This window comes from Mizuhopecten yessoensis, unplaced genomic scaffold, assembly GCF_002113885.1.
Source record: "Mizuhopecten yessoensis strain PY_sf001 unplaced genomic scaffold, ASM211388v2 scaffold10797, whole genome shotgun sequence".
NCBI lineage: Eukaryota > Metazoa > Mollusca > Bivalvia > Pectinida > Pectinidae > Mizuhopecten > Mizuhopecten yessoensis.
The window spans coordinates 2722570-2744498 of NW_018408726.1; the positions used below are offsets into that span (position 1 = coordinate 2722570).

At 36.4% G+C, this 21929-nt stretch overlaps 3 protein-coding genes across 3 annotated transcripts in view; 2 read left to right on the forward strand and 1 right to left on the reverse strand.

Annotated features, from left to right (window-relative positions):
- Positions 1 to 201: 201 nt before the first annotated feature.
- Positions 202 to 8038, forward strand: LOC110462450 (toll-like receptor 6). Its single transcript, XM_021516404.1, has 2 exons — positions 202 to 600; positions 3277 to 8038. Exon 2 carries the CDS (start codon positions 3427 to 3429, stop codon positions 6901 to 6903), a length of 3477 nt encoding a protein of 1158 aa, XP_021372079.1. The 5' UTR covers positions 202 to 600; positions 3277 to 3426; the 3' UTR covers positions 6904 to 8038.
- Positions 8039 to 10423: 2385 nt separating this feature from the next.
- Positions 10424 to 19190, reverse strand: LOC110462451 (uncharacterized oxidoreductase YajO-like). Its single transcript, XM_021516405.1, has 8 exons — positions 18999 to 19190; positions 16605 to 16750; positions 15606 to 15756; positions 14748 to 14921; positions 14340 to 14437; positions 12383 to 12564; positions 11861 to 12000; positions 10424 to 11726 (listed from the first exon to the last, which is right to left on the reverse strand). The coding sequence occupies exons 1-8, from the start codon at positions 19107 to 19109 to the stop codon at positions 11601 to 11603; spliced, it is 1128 nt and encodes a 375-aa protein (XP_021372080.1). The 5' UTR covers positions 19110 to 19190; the 3' UTR covers positions 10424 to 11600.
- Positions 19191 to 19536: 346 nt separating this feature from the next.
- LOC110462433 (diamine acetyltransferase 2-like) overlaps positions 19537 to 21929 on the forward strand; it is a 6228-nt gene continuing 3835 nt past the window's right edge. The window contains exons 1-4 of the mRNA XM_021516383.1: positions 19537 to 19606; positions 20794 to 20819; positions 21157 to 21202; positions 21779 to 21838. Coding sequence (XP_021372058.1) covers positions 19537 to 19606; positions 20794 to 20819; positions 21157 to 21202; positions 21779 to 21838 — 202 coding nt within the window. The remainder of the gene's footprint in view (positions 19607 to 20793; positions 20820 to 21156; positions 21203 to 21778; positions 21839 to 21929) is intronic.

Consider the following 21929-nt stretch of genomic DNA (forward strand, 5'->3'; position numbering starts at 1 on the left):
ACAAATAACGTGAAGTCTTGTTTTGCCATTTAGTGTAATATTGTATTCGTTATTTAGTGACGCTCATAGAATGACGATAACTATGAGAGGAACACTTGACTTATATACATGACAATCCCTGTACAATGTATAAGTAATTGTGGTTACTCCTTTATCAGCCTCTGTGTCCTATCCGGAATAACAACACTAGGGACTGGCCACTTATGTATAACAAAAAAAATATCGGTCATCGATTTCAATCTGACAAACAAATCTATGGTACAAGAACTGTATTTTTCTATTATCATGTTATTTCTGTTATTCTTCCGACGAAACGCAAGGACGTGTAGATAATACGGCGATATAGTAAAAGTGTTAAACTGTCGGTGTCGGGGATTTTGTTTACTGTACGATGGTTCAAATCTGGGCCACTGTACGTACACACTAACATTGTGTGTGCGCCAGGAGTAGCAACAAAGTACATATGGAGGTAACGCATGGTTGAACCGTTATAATACATACGGAAATTCCAAAGCTGGGGTTTAACCTGGGGCTTTACTTCCGGGAGGAATACACACCTGATATTCTACCGACTGACAGACACGCTGAATCTACATAAAGGTAAGTTATTTTTGTTAAATTACGGTATCCTTGTAAAAGCAAACGTTTAATCCGTTATTCTTAATGAAACAATAACATCAGTTAATGCCTGATAGTATAACATAGCAATATGATTGTTATAAATATATTTCTGTACCATCTTACATCATTTTGTAATGTGACATCATGTTTATGTATTATTTATTGTTGAAGAATAAATCACGAGATTAGTGTATGCGTTGAAGTATATTTACCAATAAAAATGTCGTCTGTGTGATTTTATGTTGTATCCATACTATTTACGTTCTAACTACATTCACCACTGCTTCACACGTAGTAACGACTTACCGGGGAAACAGGTACGCTTAAATAGGCTATTAAAACAACCATTATACAAAAGATTGAATAGACGGGGAGAAATCAGCAAAATAATGGAGTGGGGGCATAATACAAGAAATGGTAGAATGGGGAGGGGTGGGGAAACGCATTATAATTAATGGAAGGAAAACATATAACAGAATAATGGGAAAGGTAGGGAGAAAGACACTTAACAAATACATTGAAGGGAGAGGACACATTTTATTTGTTGGTCTAAACAGGAATGTGAAATAAAAGTTAAATATGCAATACATACAGAAAAAAAATATGGCTGTTTTGATATCAAAATATGATAATTATGAAAGAATTTTTATGGAACCGTTCAATACATTTTAAGAAAACAACATATCTGAAGAGTGAAATACATTACTGCATATATATATATTTGTATATGTTTACACTTGTATATGTAAGACACCGTTGTGTGACCTTTCTGCAGCTGATAACTATCATAACACAAAATCAATCGGACGGACGGACGGATATGGGTGACACGACATGTCCTTTACCTCTTCGTGACAGGGTATAACAAGATTGCATTTTTTCAAACGTTTTATATCTGTGTAAGTAAGCAAAATAAACAGGACAGCTTAAATTAAAAACATTGTCATCGGGAATACTTACCACAGGAATGTATCGTTAAAGGAGTGTGTCAATTGACACACTCACGTGTACAATGTCTTACGTAAACTGTAACCCACACCCGTGTGCTGTTCAATCCTCTATATGTTTAAAATGTAACTTAACAAGGACACATATTGACTTTGTTGACTATCACCGTATCAACTAAGCAAATATCGCACTACTTGTTGTTGAATGTGTTCATGTATTACGCTTTACATGTAGTAACATCATGGGTCTGTATAACCAGGAAAAAAACATCGTTAATAATACACGCGTTTTATAGACATAGGTCGTTATCACTTTATATTTGTATGTACATTATATCAAATAATACTTGTATGTGTATGTGTGGGTTCATGTCACTGAGTACAATACAACTTTACAGTGTTGTAGGATTTAAATATAAACCAAACCTCTTTCAACTCAGTTTCTCCCAGAGCAACTCGTCGTTGGGGAGTCCTAGATTCACCTCTCTTATATTCAACTAATTTGATATATTTTGTCGTTCCCCTGTTGGAAAATACTTGTCATACCCATGCGATTCACCAGTTTGGCTATATGTAATACCACAGTGATACTTTATACACAAACAATGTACGTTTTATTCGTGTCACAATGTTTCAAGACCGACTGGCCCATCGCCGTACCGGTAAAAAAATACAAATCGCTCACTCCAGTCGGTCTTGAATCGTTGCGACACGTTCAATACGTACATTGTTTGTGTATAAAGTAACACTTTGATATTTATCATACCTACTTTAAGGGGAATTAAAAAATTAATATGTTGTCAATCAATCATAAACTTATACCACTTTTAAAAAACATAATTTTTCGCGAAACAACTTCGATCACCTAGTCCTTTTTTCAATTTAGTTTTTTTTTTCATTCTCTGTACACAGCGTGACTTCTCTAAATTATATGATTTGCTCGAAAGATGTACCGGGATTATTTCGCCCAGTCAACCTTTCACCCTTGGCTGGTGAAATCCGTATTCGCCCAGTGTTAAATTCGCCCTTCACATTTGATCGTTTTTTTATTTTTTATGTTTACTAATGTTCGATCAAATGATAAATTCGCCCTCATTACGGAGGGTGAAAAGGATGAAAGATAAACAGCGCGAAAATTCCCCGGCATAACGTTTGTCAATTGTTATTTGTTTAGGGTATATGCCGACACCTCGAGCGATCTATATAAAAGTGAGATATATACATTTCAAATCTGTCACAGGTAAACTCTCCCTGTGTGTTTGTTCATTTGTCATAAGGCGATGTGTATGAACACTCTAATGTGAGAATAACAGTTTACTACAGAATAATGACGGTGATTGATTAGCTATATTAGGCTGTCTATGGATACGAATTCGGGTAAACAACGTAAAAAGACGGAGTAAAACTAATATTCAAACACAACCACACAAACTGGATCCAAAGAGGATGTGAATATCACAAGGAACATTGATGGGACCCGAAACGTAAAGGCAAACTATAAAACGTAACTTACACTCGAAATAGTAAGTTTAGCAAAAATGAATAGTGTGCGTCGGGCTTTCAATCAATTAAATGTATGTTTATTTCTCAAATCTATGAATAAATTTCAATATATTTTACATAATGAACGATAAAATATCACTATTTCTCAACAACACATTTTGTTAGAATTTATGCTCAAATTGAATGTGCATCTTTGTATTCACAGATGGGAGGAAAAGAAGCCCAAAGTTGAGCCTTTCCATTAACTGCTAAGCCATGATTGATCACCTGCATATAAAGTATGTATAGTGACGTCGCGACTGAATCAAACGTTTAATAGGATCCACATTTGTAGTACGGCGAGAACAGCTTCAACATGAGAGTAACTCGGAGATTTGAAATATTTATTCTGACGGCTCTGTATCTAAACATCGCAGTGCTAGTTCCCTGTCTCGGTCAGAACTTGATACAAAACACACTGGAATGTGAATACGTCAAAAAGGATTTTACTCAGTTTCCAAGTCTGTACGAGTACCACGGACTTGACGTCCCGACGATCGCTAAGTCGTTTGCTTTCGGAAACACCAACAATACTGAAGCATGCACTATCAACGCGACACGTTTGATAAGCTTTTATAATTTCCCAAAGGAGCGTATCGTAGCAGCAATGTTGGTTTTTGCGTGTAGAAAACCTCTGCATATTAAATTCACCAACACAAACTCACTACAAGATTCATTTTATAACGTAATCGGATATTTCCAAGTGCAAGGTTGTATATTTGAGATAGAAAGTCTTCAACACTTTTCTGATGCATTTGACATGCGCGTGGTGACTTTAAACGGAGTTCCGCTATATGATATTACAAATCGTTCCCTAACGACAACGCGAGGCATTCTGGGTAATACAGTAGCCTTTTCCATTTTCAAAACTTCCACTTATAACAGTACAGTTTTAGAGTTTATGGCAAGTGGTGAGATATTTCCAGAGATGAGAGAGGTTTCGTTCCTTCACATGGATTGGAGTGAACTACCACCCGGTATTATACACACTTTTCCATTTCTGGAATCCTTAGAGCTACAAAATAATAAATTTTCCAAACCTCCCGAAGAGTTTCCATGGAATGACGCAATTTCTTATCTCCCTAGAAACCTGTCTCGGTCACGTATTTTCCAAAGTCATTACAGTCTGGCGCTAAATATCGATATCCAGCCTAATGTATATAGGCGTTTATATAATTTGGATAATAATAACATCAGGAGCCTGAAGGAATACAAGTTTCACGGAATTCTCCAAATGATTTCCCTCAACAACAACAGTCTCCGGGATATCGGCGAACAATGTTTTCGTCAAGTTATGGATCTTCAAAACATCGGACTAGCAGACAACGAGCTTACGTCACTTCCGGTGGGGTTCCTCCGTGGTCTTACATCACTTCGGCATTTGGATATCCATAATAATTTTATCGAAATCCTATCAGAAGGTATGTTTGATGATTCTGTCAACCTCGTATACATTAACCTGGCTTCAAATAGACTGTCCTCTCTCGGTGAAGGTCTGTTTGTAAAACTTCTCAACTTAGAAACGTTGCTTTTAGACGGAAACAATATCTTAGTTATCAGCGAAGCATCATTTCCACTTCACTCAATAGCACTAACCACCGTAGGTCTCAGCAGCAATCCTCTTCGCGAGATTCCAAAAATAACTTACTACATACGTAGTCTTAGGCGCATAAATCTTAGGAACACATCTATTACGCTGACTAACTATTCGGGACAGCTCGAGGAGATGGATTCTACCTTACTAAAGGAAAGTGTAATTAAATCTTCCAGCGAGTCTAATGCTGACATATTTGCTCGTCCGAGTTATCTAAGAGAAATTGACTTATCCGAAAGTTTGACGCAGGGTTTTGAACTTTCTTCTAATATCAACGAGGAAAGCAAAATAAAATTCATAATTGTTCTCATTCATTTTCATTTCAATTTTTACAAGAGCCCACTCAGATGTGACTGTGGTATAATTCCGCTCATCAACACCATACGTCAGTATACGCAGAAAGCAACTATAACATTCGATGACTATTTCTTCCATGAGTGGACATGTGTCTACCCGCAAGAGCTTGCCGGACGGGTGCTGCTTAAGATAAATGAGTCAGAGACGTATTGTGGGGTGAATATTTCTTTTTGCCCGGATACTTGTACCTGTTACCGGCGTTCTGTATCTCTGATCATCATTGTTGACTGTCGATATACTGATATGATGGCTCTGCCTCTGCGTCTACCGGAGGGAGTGTTGGATCTCTGGTTTCAAAGGAATAACATAACGCGGATTGAGTCCAGGAACTACCTCAACCGTGTCCGTAGGTTGTCTTTGAATGCAAATCAGATAAGTCAAGTAGACGGAGATGCTGTGTCACAATTGGATATCATTGAAAACCTAGACCTGTCCTCCAATAACATGATCGGTCTGCCAGAGCAGATTCAATTCCTCCATCTTACAGAACTGATCGTCAGTGACAACCCGTTCTCGTGTGATTGCCACTCCCTTTGGATGAGGTCGTGGATCGAACGTAACAAGGACGTGGTGATAGACTCCTCAACACTGACCTGCAACACACAGATAGGAACGGCGAGGCCTTTACTTAAGGTTCCCACCACTGAGTTTGTGTGTAAACAGGACTTCAACGCAAGGAAACACGTGATTATTCCAGCCACTGTATCATCGCTGTCTGTAAGCCTCGTTCTCGTCGTCATCGCACTTGTCTGTATTTATAGACTGGAAGTAAAAGTATTTCTCTACATTTATCTTGGTATTCGTCCATTTGACAAGGAGAAGAAACTGACTTCGAAATCCATCGATCTAGTCGTATTCCATTCACCTGAAACACAGGCATGGGTGACGGAACATATATCACCGTTGGCCGTGAGAAAGAACAGAACTGTTTTTAACATTTTGTATTTATGCAATGACTGTGTGGCGGGGTTTTCATTCCATGATAATATTGCATGCCTTGTGGAGAATACAAGGAAAGTCTTATTCGTCCTTTCTAAAGAGTTCTTGGACGATAACAAGCTTCAAATAGCCTGGACAGAGGTCAAGAACCGTATACCAGACAACGGCGTAGGGTTTATACAGTTTGTAACAGACAATGTGCTCGCTTCTGATGTACTGGATTCTGAGATGGCTAGCTTGATGAAACACACTCGTTACCTCAGTACTCAGGAACGATTCATCAGAAAAAAAATATTGTACTACATGCCTCATTATGGGACATCTGAGGACATTCATGTTTTGCCAGTTCTACAAAGTTTGCTTGAAAAAAGAAGCAGACAGACACCGGAAAATTTTCCCAACAGAAACAATGGCATATTTCTTACTTATTCTGAGGATCTTTTAGCGTTCATCATAACAAAGTTGTGCCCAAAGCTACAAGAATGTGGGTATTCATTGTGTTTACCCGATAGAGACTTTATCCTTGGTGCAGCAAAGGAGGAAAATATTCTGCAAGCAGTTTCTACCTCTCTTCACACTCTGTTCATTGTATCTGAGTACACGTTCGTGGACGAGTGGTCATTGTTTACGTTTCGTGCAGCTGCACAGAGGTCACTGCGGGATAAATACAACCATCTTGTTGTCGTGTTAATGTGTGATGTTAACACAGACACTGTGCAAGACGAGGAGCTCCGCCATTATCTCAAATCTCACGTGACACTCAGTGCGGGTGACGAGAACTTCTGGAGGAAACTTAGATTGTCTCTTCGGCAAGTAAGGAATTTTACCTCGCAAGCCCGAGGCGACCTATGTGTAACTAACAACAATAACATAGCTCTAACTGATATTGTGTTAAATATGTAACTATTTGTTGTGGGACATCGTGAATGTGAAGTCCAAAGTATGTTCGATGCTACTTAATTCTCATTGCGGGGTTTGTATGTCACAAACACATTTCAGTGTTATTGAAATATCATTTTACAAATGTATCCTTCAACCTTGTACAAACCCTAACACAATTTGTTCCTATCCTTATAACCAAATTATTGTTTTGTATATATATAATTTAGAATTAACAGACTCAAGTATTGTTTTGTATATCTCTTGTGAGATAAAAGGCACCTTTTGCTATGCCAAAACTATTTTGTAGGTTCAGAAACTGTTTTTCAGTGAATGTAGATTCGATTATAGGGCATACATGTACATGCATAATATGGGCTCATAATTTTCCATTTTCAAATGCTTATATCAGAAAAGTACTCCTCTCCTTTGTATACCCAATTGGTGCAAATTTCCGGAGCCGTTTATTTGTGTGATATGCTAACAAACAAACCTTTTGTAGCAGCTTCAGACAGACAGCTAGTTTAGCGCCCCCCCCCGGCCCCGCCTCACCCGTCATCAACATCACCCTATTCCAACCCCACCACGATTTACAACTTGTTGTCATTTCAAATTTTATAAAATAATACGAAAATGGCAATTTATTTTACATGTTTATGCAACATATGCAAACCACGATAATTAACTCTGTACATCCGTTAAAACTGTTTGAATTGTTATATTACCTTACAATACCGTGTATACCATTGATATATATATATATAGACAGTTGATATGTAAATGAAAGTTCTACTCGAATTATACGTAGCAGTGTATATATTGACGTCATTACATATGTTTTGGATTATAATTTGGCAATGAACTGTACTAGGGAAGATGATAGTTTAGGTCGGAGGGAGGGGCAACTCTTACAAATTAGATCAATGTCGGATAACACTAACATAATTAAGATTAAGGGGAGATATTTTGTAACAAAACGCATATGCGTAATTGTTAATGTAGCATATAAATGTTTTTGTAGTAACCCGGTAGCCACAGTTTGATAGTTATTTAGTACAGATTTCATGGATGTACACGTATTCCGCGTATTGCAGAGTTATCTTCTCTTGGGATCAGATATTGATTGTTACGTCATTGGTTTGTGTGAGAAAACTACGTCGTTTTCTCAAGAATTGATGACGTTACTCTCTCACAAACAAGTGACGTAACACTCAATACCTGCTCCCAAGAGAAGATACGCAAAGACGGCATATACATGCTCAGCTGTTAAATGTGCATTTAAGTTGATATGATGAGTTTATAACAAGTTTTGCTAAGTTTCATGTGTACAATGCTCCCGGGATGTTGATATTTTGTTTACGTTTTATATTTTCCTATTTTATGTTTGTAGTTACAGAACCAGATACACGAACAAATGTTGTGTGTTTAGACTTGTTTATGTATATTTCATGTCACGGTTTAATGTATACAGCACGATACATATTGTGATAAGAATGCTTTAATGAAGTATATAAAACAACGAAAATGTGCGTAAATATTTCAGCTTCAACTGTTTTGTTAAAATGTATACTTCGAAATGATAATGTTGAATAAGTTAAGAGCTTCACAAGTTTAGAAGACATTTTTTTGGTATTTTACGGTAATTCTCAGTTAGCTTTTATAATAAATGGTATTATAAATTCTTTCCAATATACAAGTGGTCGGGGGTATTTACAACGCAGTTCCTGTGTTTGGGATGAGCTAATTTATAGCGCATTACTTTATTGTTACGCACGAGTGCGTATAGATAGATAACCAAATATCATGTCTTCAGCACGTGCATGGATTCGCACACACGCGTTGCTTTGTCTGTATTAAAGTCGATAACTTGTTAGGTCTGTTATTAATTATTTTAAAAAAAGATTCATTTGATACTTATGTTGTAATCTTTCATTACTTAAACATTTTTTTTTTTATACAAATCGACCACATAAAGAGTGATCCAATTTTTAAATGTCTACCATCCAAATGGCGATTTTCACCTAAATATTGCTACTGGGTTGCTGAAATTTAGATACATTGATATGTTAGGATCCGTGATTTTTTTTATTTATTTATTGTTTTATGGATTTGGTTTTGAACATTGAACTTGCTTGCAATGCTCGTGCTATTTTCACATACTGTTACAGAGTCAGAAAGAACTACACACAATATGTACACATATCCTACTGTCCACTTAGCATCTTATAGGACTCGAGATGAAATCGTTGAGCACTCCTTGTGCACCACAAAATTAAAATCAGTCCTGACAGAGTGCATTCCAAAGCCAAACAAATAGACTGGGCTCGGAGAGGACTTAATGAAATCTTTAGCTTACAAATAACCGTATATGAATATTTACATTTAAAACCTTTTCAAATACAAATACATATTCATGAATACGTTTTATTTCCGATCATATATAGTTCAGTAGTCAGCTCAACCCTCATAGGGTTTTCCAAAGTAATAACTTTTCCGAAACATTCAACGCTTCAGGCGGTTTTTTATTATCTTTTACTTCTAAAAATGTGTTCTGTATAATGAGTATATATTTTTTTCACTTTCTGTTATCTCTGCCTTGTACGTAATGGAGGTAAATGTGAAGATACTAGCTATTTATAGTGTCCTAGTCGGAATCAGCATTCATATCTCTATTGTATGTTATCAAGTAACATACTCTGACTTGTTAATTTCACAGCTGTTTATCACAACATCAATAGTACAAGGAATATAGTCAAGTCAATATTGTTTTAATAAAGAGTCATATATCACCATTACATTGATACAGTAACATTACATAACAGCATACATGTCAGAGATCAATCGTCTTAACATAAGATAGTGTTAAAACACTGTATATTAATAATTGATCTACATTATCACAGATAACAGTTAAGACGGCAAGTGATTGGGACAGCCCCTACACAACACGCTCTCTGATGGTTGTATATATGATAAAAAATGTAATTTCTTCTACACTTTAGTCATTAAAACGGATTGAGAAGTAATAGCAATAAAACCATTCTCGTTCTACTGCGTATGGTTAATCAGGTTCCCAGGGGTTAGGGAGAACCCTACCAGCGAGGGGTCTTCTTAATACACTGTCTTAGTAGGCTAGTGTAATCTAAATAGACGAGGACAGCAAATAACGAAGGCTGGAAATGCTTTCGATTAAACTTAAAATTTTTGCGAGTCAAAAAAGTTCATTATGATAAGCTTGTTGACTACAAGACTGTTTCAAAACGATTAATAAGATACAAAACGGACTTATGTGAAGCATTTTAGTTTCTTTTAAACGTGGGAAATGACATAAGAATACACCCACTATTTTTGACCTGACGCTGAATTTTGCCCTCGTGTGTTGTGATGTACTGTTTTGTCTTTGTGTGTTGATGCCGTTATATTTCTTTTCCATATGTTTTGATACTCTCCGTATTTATCCTTGTGCGTTATATTGTATCGTTTTCTATCGTTATATATGTAGATATTTTCATTTTTCATTTTATTTTTTATATATTTCTTACAAATTTTATACGGTTTGTTTCTATAGATAGGAACAAAGAATTAGTGAATGTTTTCGGATAATTGGTCGGTGCTGGTCACCATTTATTGTCTGACTAACTGACAGCTTATATTGCATCTCTCGTTAAACGATTGTGAACATTTTAGATACATGTATATGCTCCAAAAATATCAAAAAACCGTCACCTTATGATATTCAAATATAACGTTGATTCATGTACATGTGTTCGATAAATATGCATTTACTGTTAAATATCATAAAGGATGATTGTATAGGTCATGTGCGTGTTTCCCAATGCCATTTTTACTTGCGATCTGTACATTAAAATGCTCTGAAATAAAATTAGAGGATTTGAAACGTTTTTAAATTATTTATTTATATTGTAACACAAACAGTAACAACATGTCATCAAATCAATCAAATATTGGATAATAAAATGAACATAAACTAAAATTACCAATTATCAACAACCCTGGTTATTAATAGAATGTTCTCCTACACTCACGTATGTGTAACACGCGGGGACACTGGTTTTCTTGTCAAGTCCTTCATGAAAAACAGGAATTGCATTTAACCAAATATATTTGTCTTCAATGTTAAGTACATTACGTAACTTGCCGGCTGACGTTTTGAAACGTTTTTGCCCCCCTATCCATGTTTTGATCTGTAGAAGAATATCTACAACTTGTACAGATTAGACAATTAACGAGCTTTTGCAATCTGCTTTAAACTATATATATACTTTTGGTTGATCTGTGCAACACATTCAGGTTGTGGGAGAAAAAGGAATAATCAATCAGAAAGTGGATTTTTGGGATGTAGAAATTCTACCCTTGGTTCAAGCATTTTATTTTCTGGTAAAATCACCAAAATCTCATACGCATAGCACGATAGACTACCAATAATTACCAATCACATATAATTTGAAATCATAGTATGAATTATTCTGGTATATTTTATGAATATTTTATGAATAGCAAGTGTGTGCATGTGCATTACCCTTAATATTCTAAATAATAAGATCCACTATGAAGGCTATAGGTCGTGACCTGCTAACGACACCGTTTAAACATTTCGGTTATGGCTCATTTCTCCTGAGTTAATAGAATTTATTATGTTTATGAATACGGATTGATTCATTATCTAAAAACGTTCGCCTCTTATTTCCACAATACTTTCATCATTTAAAAACGTTTTCTACGAACGGAAGGGCAAAGAAGGGATTATTTCGTCCTGCATTCATGCGCTCTAATTGGTTGTATGGATATGTACTAGGTAGTGCTGAGGTTTCGTCCAAACTTGTCATCTACAACATTGAATAAAAAATACGATTTAAACATTTCGAAACATTTAAACATGGAATCAGTGAATTAGATGAGAACTGACAAGCAGAGAACATCGGTAACAGTTTGAATGATAACATGAGTTATGTCCCCTTACCTCTTCTTTTGTCAGCTGCCAGTCTCCCCCCGCCGCCATGTTGTCCTCCAGCTGCTTAACAGAGGTAACCCCGATAATGACAGACGATACTACATTCTTCTGTAGTAACCATTTCAGTGACACTTGGGGCACAGATTTACCTGAAACAGAAAGGGTTTTTAAGCTGCATTAAACAATTACTGACTTTTTCAAAAGTTAATACGAGGATGTGTCACCCTCGAAAAAGGTTATTTGCCCCGAGCTTGCAGAAGATCTCTTTTTAGTGTCTACAAATCCTTGCATAGCACTAAAAAGTAGTCTACTGCTTTGTTATATGAACACTTTTATGCGTACATTTACCATAGAGAGACAAGGCCACAACAAAAGCCCTTCGCCTCAGAAGAATATCAGCTTTCTGAGGTCGAGTTTATCCAACTGACACATTCCATCATCATTCTGGAGGAACTCGTTGGTTAGTTTTTCATAAAGATATATCCATGTATTCCTCATGAAACGTACAAACATACAAATACATTTACATACCGTGGTTAGCAGCCGCCTTCTTCATTACATCCACAAGGTTCCAGTAGGCCTCGTCCTCTGCATACCAGGTCCATGCAGGACAGCTGGATATCGCAGATTTCTCGTTCTTGTGCACGTGACCGATTCGACTTCCGTCGCCATCTGGCCTCTGGCCTCGTTCAAATTTTCCAGTTAGCATTCCACTGGAAGTGTTATTAGAAAGATAAAATTCCACTGGAAGTGTTATTAGAAAGATAAATGTTTGAGTAAAATTATTCATGGGATGTCATATTCAATATAAACGTTATTATCCAGTTTTGCCAGGTTTTTCATTTGAAGATTTTGCCGATGGTTTTGCCAAATTTGAAAATCCCGAGAGTGGAATTTCCCTATATTAACTCTGAAACCATAAAAATGCGTTTGGACTGGCTACCATTTTGAAAATACCAATTCCCCCCTGAGCTTTTTAAACAACCACGAATCAGTCTGACAGATTAATTAAGAAAAAAAGTTTGATAGAGCGAATGGAGGGTCGGATTTACGACTTAGAGGAGCAGAATGAGGATTTAAAACAATCAGTAACCAGATTTGAACAGCAATTAACAGATTCAGAAGACAAATGGCTGGAACTTGAAAACAAACAAAATGATCTGGAACAACATGGGAGGAAAAATTCTATTAGGATAGTGGGATTTGAAGACGCAGATAGAAATGAGACTGTGGAAGACTGTGTTGGAAAGATTGTGAGTTTCGTGAAGGACAAACTGAAAGTTGGGATTTGCAAATCTGATATTGACATTGCACACAGACTAGGGCNTGGAATTTACCGAATTCGTGACGTCACGTCATTGTTGAGCCATTGTGACGTTACGTTACGTGAAATGGGATGTAGAATAGACATTTTCTCTCATTTCCCTGTGTGTAAGATAGAGCTGTCCATGGTAAGAAATGGTATAGCAAATGTCTATGTTACACTCCATTTTACGTGACGTGACGTCACAATGGCTTGACAATGACGTGACGTCACGAATTTGGAACTCCCCGATGCCGCAATGTGGAAAAGGCGACGTGATGAAATTATAAACCTGTTACGATATATTTACCGTACAAGTTAGAAAGATGTGATTATTTTTTCTGAGCAAACTCTGTTTGCCAATATCGGATATGCTAATTTTGAGATTCGTTTTCGTCTAAAAAGCTCGGGGGGGGGGGGGGGGGGATATTTTCAAAATGGTGGCCAGTCCAAACGCATTTTCATGGTTTCTGAGATTATTCTGGTGGTTAGAATGAGAGAAAAATACTCTTTCATGCCCAAGGGTGTAGGATAAGGAAATTCCACACTCGGGATTTTCAAATTTGGCAAAACCCTCGGCAAAGCTTCGGGTTTTACCAAGTTTGAAAACCCCTCGGGTGGAATTTCCCTATCCTACACCTCTTAGCATGAAAGAGTCTAATATTCCTACAACCCTTTCTTACCACGGGCAGCTCTATCTTACACACAGGGAAATGAGAGAAAATATTGCAATTAATCAGCGAGACATTAAGTAAACTGAATGTAGGTGTACCAGTGTCAAGGGAGATAACTGGAGATTTGGACATTTTCAACCTTCAAAAACTTCTGACTTTGCATTCGGTTTATGTATTTTTCAAGCGGAGACTGTTTGTTTTCGGTTTGTTAACAAGTAGTCTCCATTGAAAGCATGAAATCTCAACGTCTTCCGTCCCTTGAACTATCTGTTTTTTTCCCCCTCCATGCATACATGTGTTAACAATATTATATCTCAGGTGAAGGAATTCAAAGAAAAGAATATAATGCAAAGAGAAGTAAATTATATAAAAACCTTAAAAATTGGTGTTTTTGTACATGTATCCTCACCTTACTGTTGCACCCTTTCTAAAATATAGTAGTGTATATACAAACAATGATGCCTAACTGCAGTAATTTAAACATCAATTCGAGATTATTACTTCCACTCACCCCTTTAGGGGGCTCCAAACCATGACCCCTAGCCCCTCATTGCGACATACTTGAAATTCTTCCCACTCAGAATGTCTACACAGCAAATTGTATTGTTGCTGAAAATAAATTAAACAAAGTACTGTCAAAATATAAGCTGATAAGCGTTAGAAAACATCCTTTTGTAACGCAGTTACGCTAAGTATACCAAAAATAAAGAACAATCTTTTCTTATAGATTTTAGCCTAATTGATCATAAACGAAATTCAAAAGTCCTCTTTGGTTTTGACTAAGTGTCGCCTGTATTATTCTGCAAAAACGTTTTGTTTTTATTCATTCTTAGGTAAATGTGCCAAATTCATATACAATATTATTACCAGATCTTATGTATTTGCCTATTTTCTGTATCAGTGGTAATGGGATAAGTACCTGTAGGCTGATGACGTTGGTAAGACCAAGTTCTTTAATCGTGCTCACAATCTTCTGCATCATCCATCCGTTAACATTGCTAACCCCAATGTACCTGACCTTCCCAGCTTTGACAAGGTCGTCCAGAGCGCGGAATGTTTCCTCTAGCGGCACGCCATAGTCCCAGCAGTGGGTCTGAATGTGCAAGGAAGATGTTATGTTGCTTGCTGACTGTAAATGCGTTTTAGCGGGATACAAATGTCTTAGCAGCGCGTCTTAAGGTGTAGGACGATGTCATGTTGTGTATTGTTTGTTAGTTAAGTATGTCTTTAAGCAGGATACAACTGGCCTAGGAAAGCGTCTAAAAGTATCATAAAGATATTATGTTACGTATTATCTGTCAAATGTCTTCAAGCGGGATACCACGGTCCTAGCAGTGCGCCTTAAATGGTAGTCCGTTGGACTTCCTATAAATAAAGCTATTAGCTAAGACATGTTATTAACAATGCAGATCAAGGAACTATTCTATATTTTAACGCTTTCCAATAGCAAACGTTTCTAAGGTTTAACTAACTGTTAGAGTATTGAGAAACTAATGACGTCACGTCCAATTCATATTGTAAAGGAAATACCAAAATAGCTCCGATTGGTCTAACAAAATTATCCGTTTCCTGTATACCAAGTAACTTTAGCCGAGCCAAACTTTCTCTCTTTATCGGCGGCTGGTTTTTCACGGGAAGGGCGAAAGTTAAACTTGGCCTACAATATCTACCTCAGTATTGTTATTTTTGTTTGACGAGTTTATCTATACAAAATTGTATCACAGACAAAATTCTAGAATATTATCATAAAAACCAGCATAAACTAAAATTCACTTACCTGGTACAGGTCAATGTAATCCGTCTGTAGTCGACGTAGACTGTCCTCACACATCTGCATGATATGTCGTCTGCTCAAACCCACATCATTGGGACCGTCACCCATTTTGGCGCGAAGTTTTGTGGCGATAATGAAATCACTACGTTTTTGTCTGAAAAGAAAAATAGCGTCTGAAATGTCTGAAAATGAAGACTAAAAAATATCTTACTGAATATTCATTGGTGCATTAGGCAATTACACACTTGCTATAAACAATGTGTTACATGTGTATAACAAAATGTCGTTCTTATAGAAAACGTAGTTTGAATAAAGACATCTTTTTTTTTGAAATTTAGATGATATGGCAAAGTACAAATCATAATTATGTTATATAAAAAGATGAAATTTTCAACGAGTTAACGAAAACTAGTGAACCAGGTCACACGAATGGGCGAATTTCTATGAAGCCCCAGTTGCCTTGCATGTCAATTTATAAACATCCTTAAACCGATTATCAGGAAACTCATGGCCTATATACCTTTTTGAAAGTTAAAATATCCCAATAAAATCTGAGGTAATTTTATTTATTACACATGTTGAATTGCTATAATGAACCTCCGATACATCTTTGATACAGGGGAGGCCGCCCTCAAATGACCATAGCTGTTGATAGGACGTTAAACAAAACAAAACAAAACCAAATTGTTTAAACGAATATCGAACTAACTTCAGGTTGTTTGATACACTTTGGTAGTCACAGCGGTCTCTCAACTACAATGACAGTGGCACAAGGAAGAAAGGAAGATACTGTAAGACGTTATTATTCATGCGATCAAGCATTAAAATATAAACAGCTGTCATAAACATTCACACTCGCACTGATAGGAAACATGAAAAACTGGGATGATTCTTCGCAGTCTATGATAGAAAACTGGGTTTTGCCTTCACCTTTGGCCGACGGAAATGGCACACGAAAGAAAGGTGGAAATGGTGATTTAGATTTTCTCAAAAGCCACCTACTTTTTTAGCCACGACCCTATGATTTCCTCTGACTGGCCATGGCAGTACATATTGGCAGTGTCGATGAAATTTCCTCCCAAAGCCGCATATCGATCTAAGATCTCGTGAGCTTTCGCCTCATCCAGTTGTGTAGGACTCGAAAATGCCTAAAACAGTATATTTAAAGGACAATTTTAATAATTTTCAGATGACATTGGTCATGTGTATACGTGTTTCTTAGTGACATACTGTCTACCGGGAAACTTTGGCCAAGTCAAACTTTGGCCCAGTCAGTCAAACTTTAGCCCAGTCAAACTTTGGCCAGTCAAACTCTGGCCCAGTCAGTCAAACTTTGGCCTAGTCAGTCAAACTTTGGCCCAGTCAAACTTTGGCCCAGTCAAAATTCCCCCTTTCGCCCATGAAATCAACTTTCGCCTAAAGCTACATGAATTTCCGACTTCCACATTTAATTATTATTAATATTGTGTTATGTATTAATATTCACTGTAATGATAATCTCGCCATCATTACGTAGGGCGAAAATTAAACTGCGGGGGAAATTTCCAAGAATGAAGTATACTGTTTGAAATTAAATATACTGGTATATTCTAGGTCAAAAGAAATAATATTGAAGTTATAAAAGATATCGAATTTCAATTTTTATATGGATCGTGCTTAGAAAAATGAAACAAAACTTATTTTCAAATGCACAAGATAGGCCACAGGGTTTTCTAATTTTACACAACATCGTAAGCTCGAAATCAAACCACAAAAGGTCTTTTTTAATTACATGTCAGGTGTGACCACTTGGCGCTAAAACATCTCTCCCGTATTAATCAACATCAAACGCAACATTTGTTGCCATATATAGGATTTTTACGGACACAATTGGTTGATACAACGATAAAAAAACTCGTTCCGTTCGTCATTACGACCACCATAATGTCATACTCAATTACAAGTCAACATCATTTTATACCGAAACCGTTTTTTACCTAGCCTCGCTCTCCGATAACACGTACATTATCGAAACACTTGTCGCTCTACGCTGGACTATAAAGTGTATTTACAAACGTGATATTTTTACCTCATTACGACCGGAGGTCAACGAATTACTTTTTATCATATTATCACAATTCAATCATATCAATTAAGTATATCTATTTCGCTAAAATAAATTTATCGCAAATCAATATTTTATATCGCTCCACTGGATGGTATACTAATAAATACTCTACATATCGTTGTTATGGTCCCGTTTGTAATTAAACCAAGCGGGAATGGAATAACATTTATAAATGAGCGTCGACGCAAATTAAGTAATCAATTCAGAAATAGATCTCGGAGAACATTATACCAAATGCTCCGTTCAGATATAAAATGTTTCGGTTAGATTATAATTAACTACACATTTGAAAACATTTTGGTGACTAACTCTCATCAGATAATCAATTTATCAGAATATCAGAAAACGTCAGAATTGCGAATAGCAATTTCAAGATCACGCGATGCTTTTTCAACTTGGTCGTCATTGAAATGAAGTACGGAAGATAACGCTAGTAAGTTCCGTACTTGTTCGCTTTCCAAATGAAATATTTTGAAATAAGTGTTTTTTTTCTCCATGAATACTAATTGTATTTACCCAGTATAGTAGACATTAATTTTGTCTCGTGTGAAAAAAAATCAATATGATGCTATTCTAGTATTCAACCGGAAATCAGCAGATATCATGTGTTTGTACATATGTTTGATAATAGTTTAAAACATCTCTTCGTCCCCTGTTCGCCCCTGCCCCTAGGAGCGAAACCATCATAAAACATTTCAAACTTTGGTTCAATGACTTTCTCCTATACTATAAATAAATAGTATTCTCAAATTATATTTCTATTTTTCTCATTTTCGGCCCTGTCTCTTCGTTCCTAGGAACTCACTCTTTCGTTTAGATAGCATTGAATTCCTCTGGTACACTGCTATTTCAGACAAAATTTAGTTAAAATTTGATCAGCCGTTTAGGGGTAGTAGGGTTTGACTGATGGACGACGGACGCCGCGTCATCAGCGTTCTGGCCAGGTGAGCTAACCACAAAATATCATAGATAAAACAAAGGACGGTTAAGTTAAACAGGGTCATTGATAAGTCGAGTTAAATGTTTACTTGTTCCTTCTCTTCCCGATAAGCGAACGGAAATTTCAGTGCTACCGGTGTAACATGGATATTTTGTGGTAAATAACTTAACTGTAACACAGACATATTCAAATAGATACACCTTTCTACAAAAATATATGGGAAGAAAATGTTTCAAAATTTATATATTACGGTGTTTAAAATACCTATAGCAGGACACGTTATATCAATCTGACGAGATCTATATTCCAGGGTTTATTTTCCCCTTGCACACATGTATACCACACTTACTGGATGACCGCCCCCAGTCTTTCCAAACGTCATAGTCCCGAGGCAGATATTTGACACTTTCAGTCCGGATCGCCCCAGAAACTGATATTCTCCTTTAGCGGAAGCTGCCATTGTCAGTGTGTATGATTCAGCGTGCACGTTACAACTCGATCTTCTCTACTACAGTCCAACTGCACACGACACTCCGCACATGTGTGTAAATGTCGGTATCAAAGGGGGTCGTCTCAAAGGCTACTTTCATAAAGACAACTGTATCGCGGATACATGCACAGGAATAGAAACTTATTGGGCCATGTAAGATACATTGATATGCAAATACAAAAAAAAAGTATCATGAGTTTGCGTGTCTAGCAGTTTATATATAGCCAGCCTCAATATAACATACTTCCGCTTCACATTAACATAACAGCGATTCAAAAGTGTTCGAGTGATTTTGTAGGGCGGACACATATGTAGGTCATTTACACACATAATCATATGATGTAACATTGTATACGTAGCGTGTTGATAAAGAGTAACTTAATTGTACCCAAACAGAATGTCGGAGTTTACGATCAGACGAGCAGACGAGGAGGACAAAGAAGAAATATATCGAATGTGTGTTGTAAGTATTTCTAATTCACCCTCCGGTGTTCATGAAAATAAAGTTACCCGTTCGGTAATAAATAGCAATAATAACGCTGTCTGTCTCGGCCTTATTACTTGATAGAAGACACTTTTACTTGTTCAGTCGATAAAAAGGTAAAGGTACCAAGAACATATGTAGCATATCAGTTGGAAGTTTTTATACTTTGAGTATTACCTTCTTTGTACAAGTCGGAGAAAATAATTGTTTTTCTGTCTTAGAGTAGCTTCCCTTGTCAACTTATGTTTGTTTCAATGTTTCTTTTTTTTGTCATGGCATTTTTGTCGACAACAAAATTAGATGGCAACATTGGTAAAGTGTAGGCTTTGTAAGGTAAAGGCCCGTGTTTGTTGTCTGCAATTTTGCTGTTATACTGATTATTTCTATTTTAAAACCTTCAAATTTTCCTTCATGATATCGACCTTGGTGTAAGCGGTGTCCGCTTCTTGAGGTTTTTCGAAGAACTATAATCCTGAAAATTGCATGGCAACGTACAGGTAATTTTCATTGAATATATACTTCTTTTGAAAAGAACATAAAAACTGACAATGGTGTATACTATCTTGCTGGTACGTTATCCCACCAGACTAGAAAGACATCCATTAGAGGGATAAATCGCTGTAGTACATAGAGTGTTCTAAGTAGGGGGGAATTTGAGGAAAATGGTGAAAATACATGACTTTTATAGAAAAATCATGGGGGAGGGGGTTGTTGTTCTTGAAGCCCCAAAAAAACTCTGGATCCGCCACTGCTTGATATTAAAGCGATATTACTAACAGTACGTACCAAGAACCAATATCAGGAAAAAAGAATTGTGTTCATTCATCATGTCTTTGGCTTTTCCCATCGATTTACTAAAACTCAATTTAGGCGTTAACTTATCAACTCTAGTGATAATGCTGTGCAATGCTTTGTAAGATACCTCTATTTCATATATGTGTTTATTGTAACAGTGTCTGATCAAGATATCAAACCGAAAGTGAAGCATGGATGAGTTAAATGAGAGTTGTGTCCCTTTCTCCAAGCCAAAATACGTTAGCTATGTAACGACCAGTCTTAAGCTTGTATTCATTTTGGGGTACAAACTAGGTTAAGAATACATATTATATCAATGAACAAAATTACTTGAGTAAAAAGAGTTACTAGAAGAGTTTGGTTGGGATTTAATAGATATCTGTGCAACTCTTCGACAAAAGGTAAGCTTACTCATTATTTTAAGGTTCCTTTGTCCTTGGATCCCATAAAAGTAAAGATTCACAAATTAACCAACATCATGTCTGCAATGACCACCTCTTCCTCGAGAATTTAAAACTCATTTTCCGTTTCTCACTGAACGTTTAAATTCTATATTTCTGACCACCTTTCCAAAGACTACAGATATACTTGCAATAGTGAGAGGCTTTAAAGGTTTGGACCGAACGATATTAATTTTTAAACTTAAAATATCTATATCAATGGAATGCAGAACTTTATCTGCGATGAAATAGGGGAAAGTTAATAACTTCACAATATATATATATTCTGTGTTTCTAGGAACTAGCCAAGTTTTCAGATGACGTCGTGACAACAACACCCGAATGTAAGTGTTACTGAACTGTGTTACTACAACCATGGAAAGCGGTCGTACTTCAATGGGATTTCTACTTCCTGTAGATCTTATATTTTACATCTTATGTATATATTATGTAAACACTTTATTTATTTTACAACAGTTATGAAACAAGATATTTCAGTTTCTATTAATCACTCTTGTTGGCCCAGATGTTAGTGCGCGCGGGGTCTTTATGTAGCATATATATATTTAAGATATCTGTCAATCACATCATGCAATGAGTAAAATATATTTTACACCCATCAGGAGTTTATTGAGCTTTTTTATGTGTGAGATATAAACATAAAAATAATTACGACAAGACCATAACACGGACACATTCATTTAATAATATGAAAATTACTTACAAATGTTAACACTTGTCTAGGTACAGTTAATGTATGACTTTCTAAACATTAATTACTACATTTCATCATGGGTTTATAAAATTAATCATCATTGCTTATTGTTTTGTTGAATTATTTTTGTGTTATATAAAATATAAATTATTTGTTTCTTAAATTTGATGCATAATAATTATTTTCCTACATTTCTACCATACAGCTTTGAGGCGTGACCGAAAGTTCTACGAAAGCTTTGTAGTGGAGGCATCACCAAATACAGGTAAATATCCCCTTAACCAATTACAGGTAAATATCCCTTTAACCAAATACAGGTAAATATCCCCTAAACCAAATACAGGTAAATATCCCCT

Coding starts and splice junctions, on each gene's coding strand:
- LOC110462450 (XM_021516404.1), top strand. CDS start 3,427: ATGAGAGTAACTCGGAGATTTGAAATATTTATTCTGACGGCTCTGTAT.
- LOC110462451 (XM_021516405.1), bottom strand. CDS start 19,109: ATGGCAGCTTCCGCTAAAGGAGAATATCAGTTTCTGGGGCGATCCGGA. Junction 14,922..15,605: donor ATTACATTGACCTGTACCAG/GTAAGTGAATTT, acceptor TTGCACATTCAG/ACCCACTGCTGGGACTATGG. Junction 11,727..11,860: donor GGCAGCTGACAAAAGAAGAG/GTAAGGGGACAT, acceptor TCAATGTTGTAG/ATGACAAGTTTGGACGAAAC.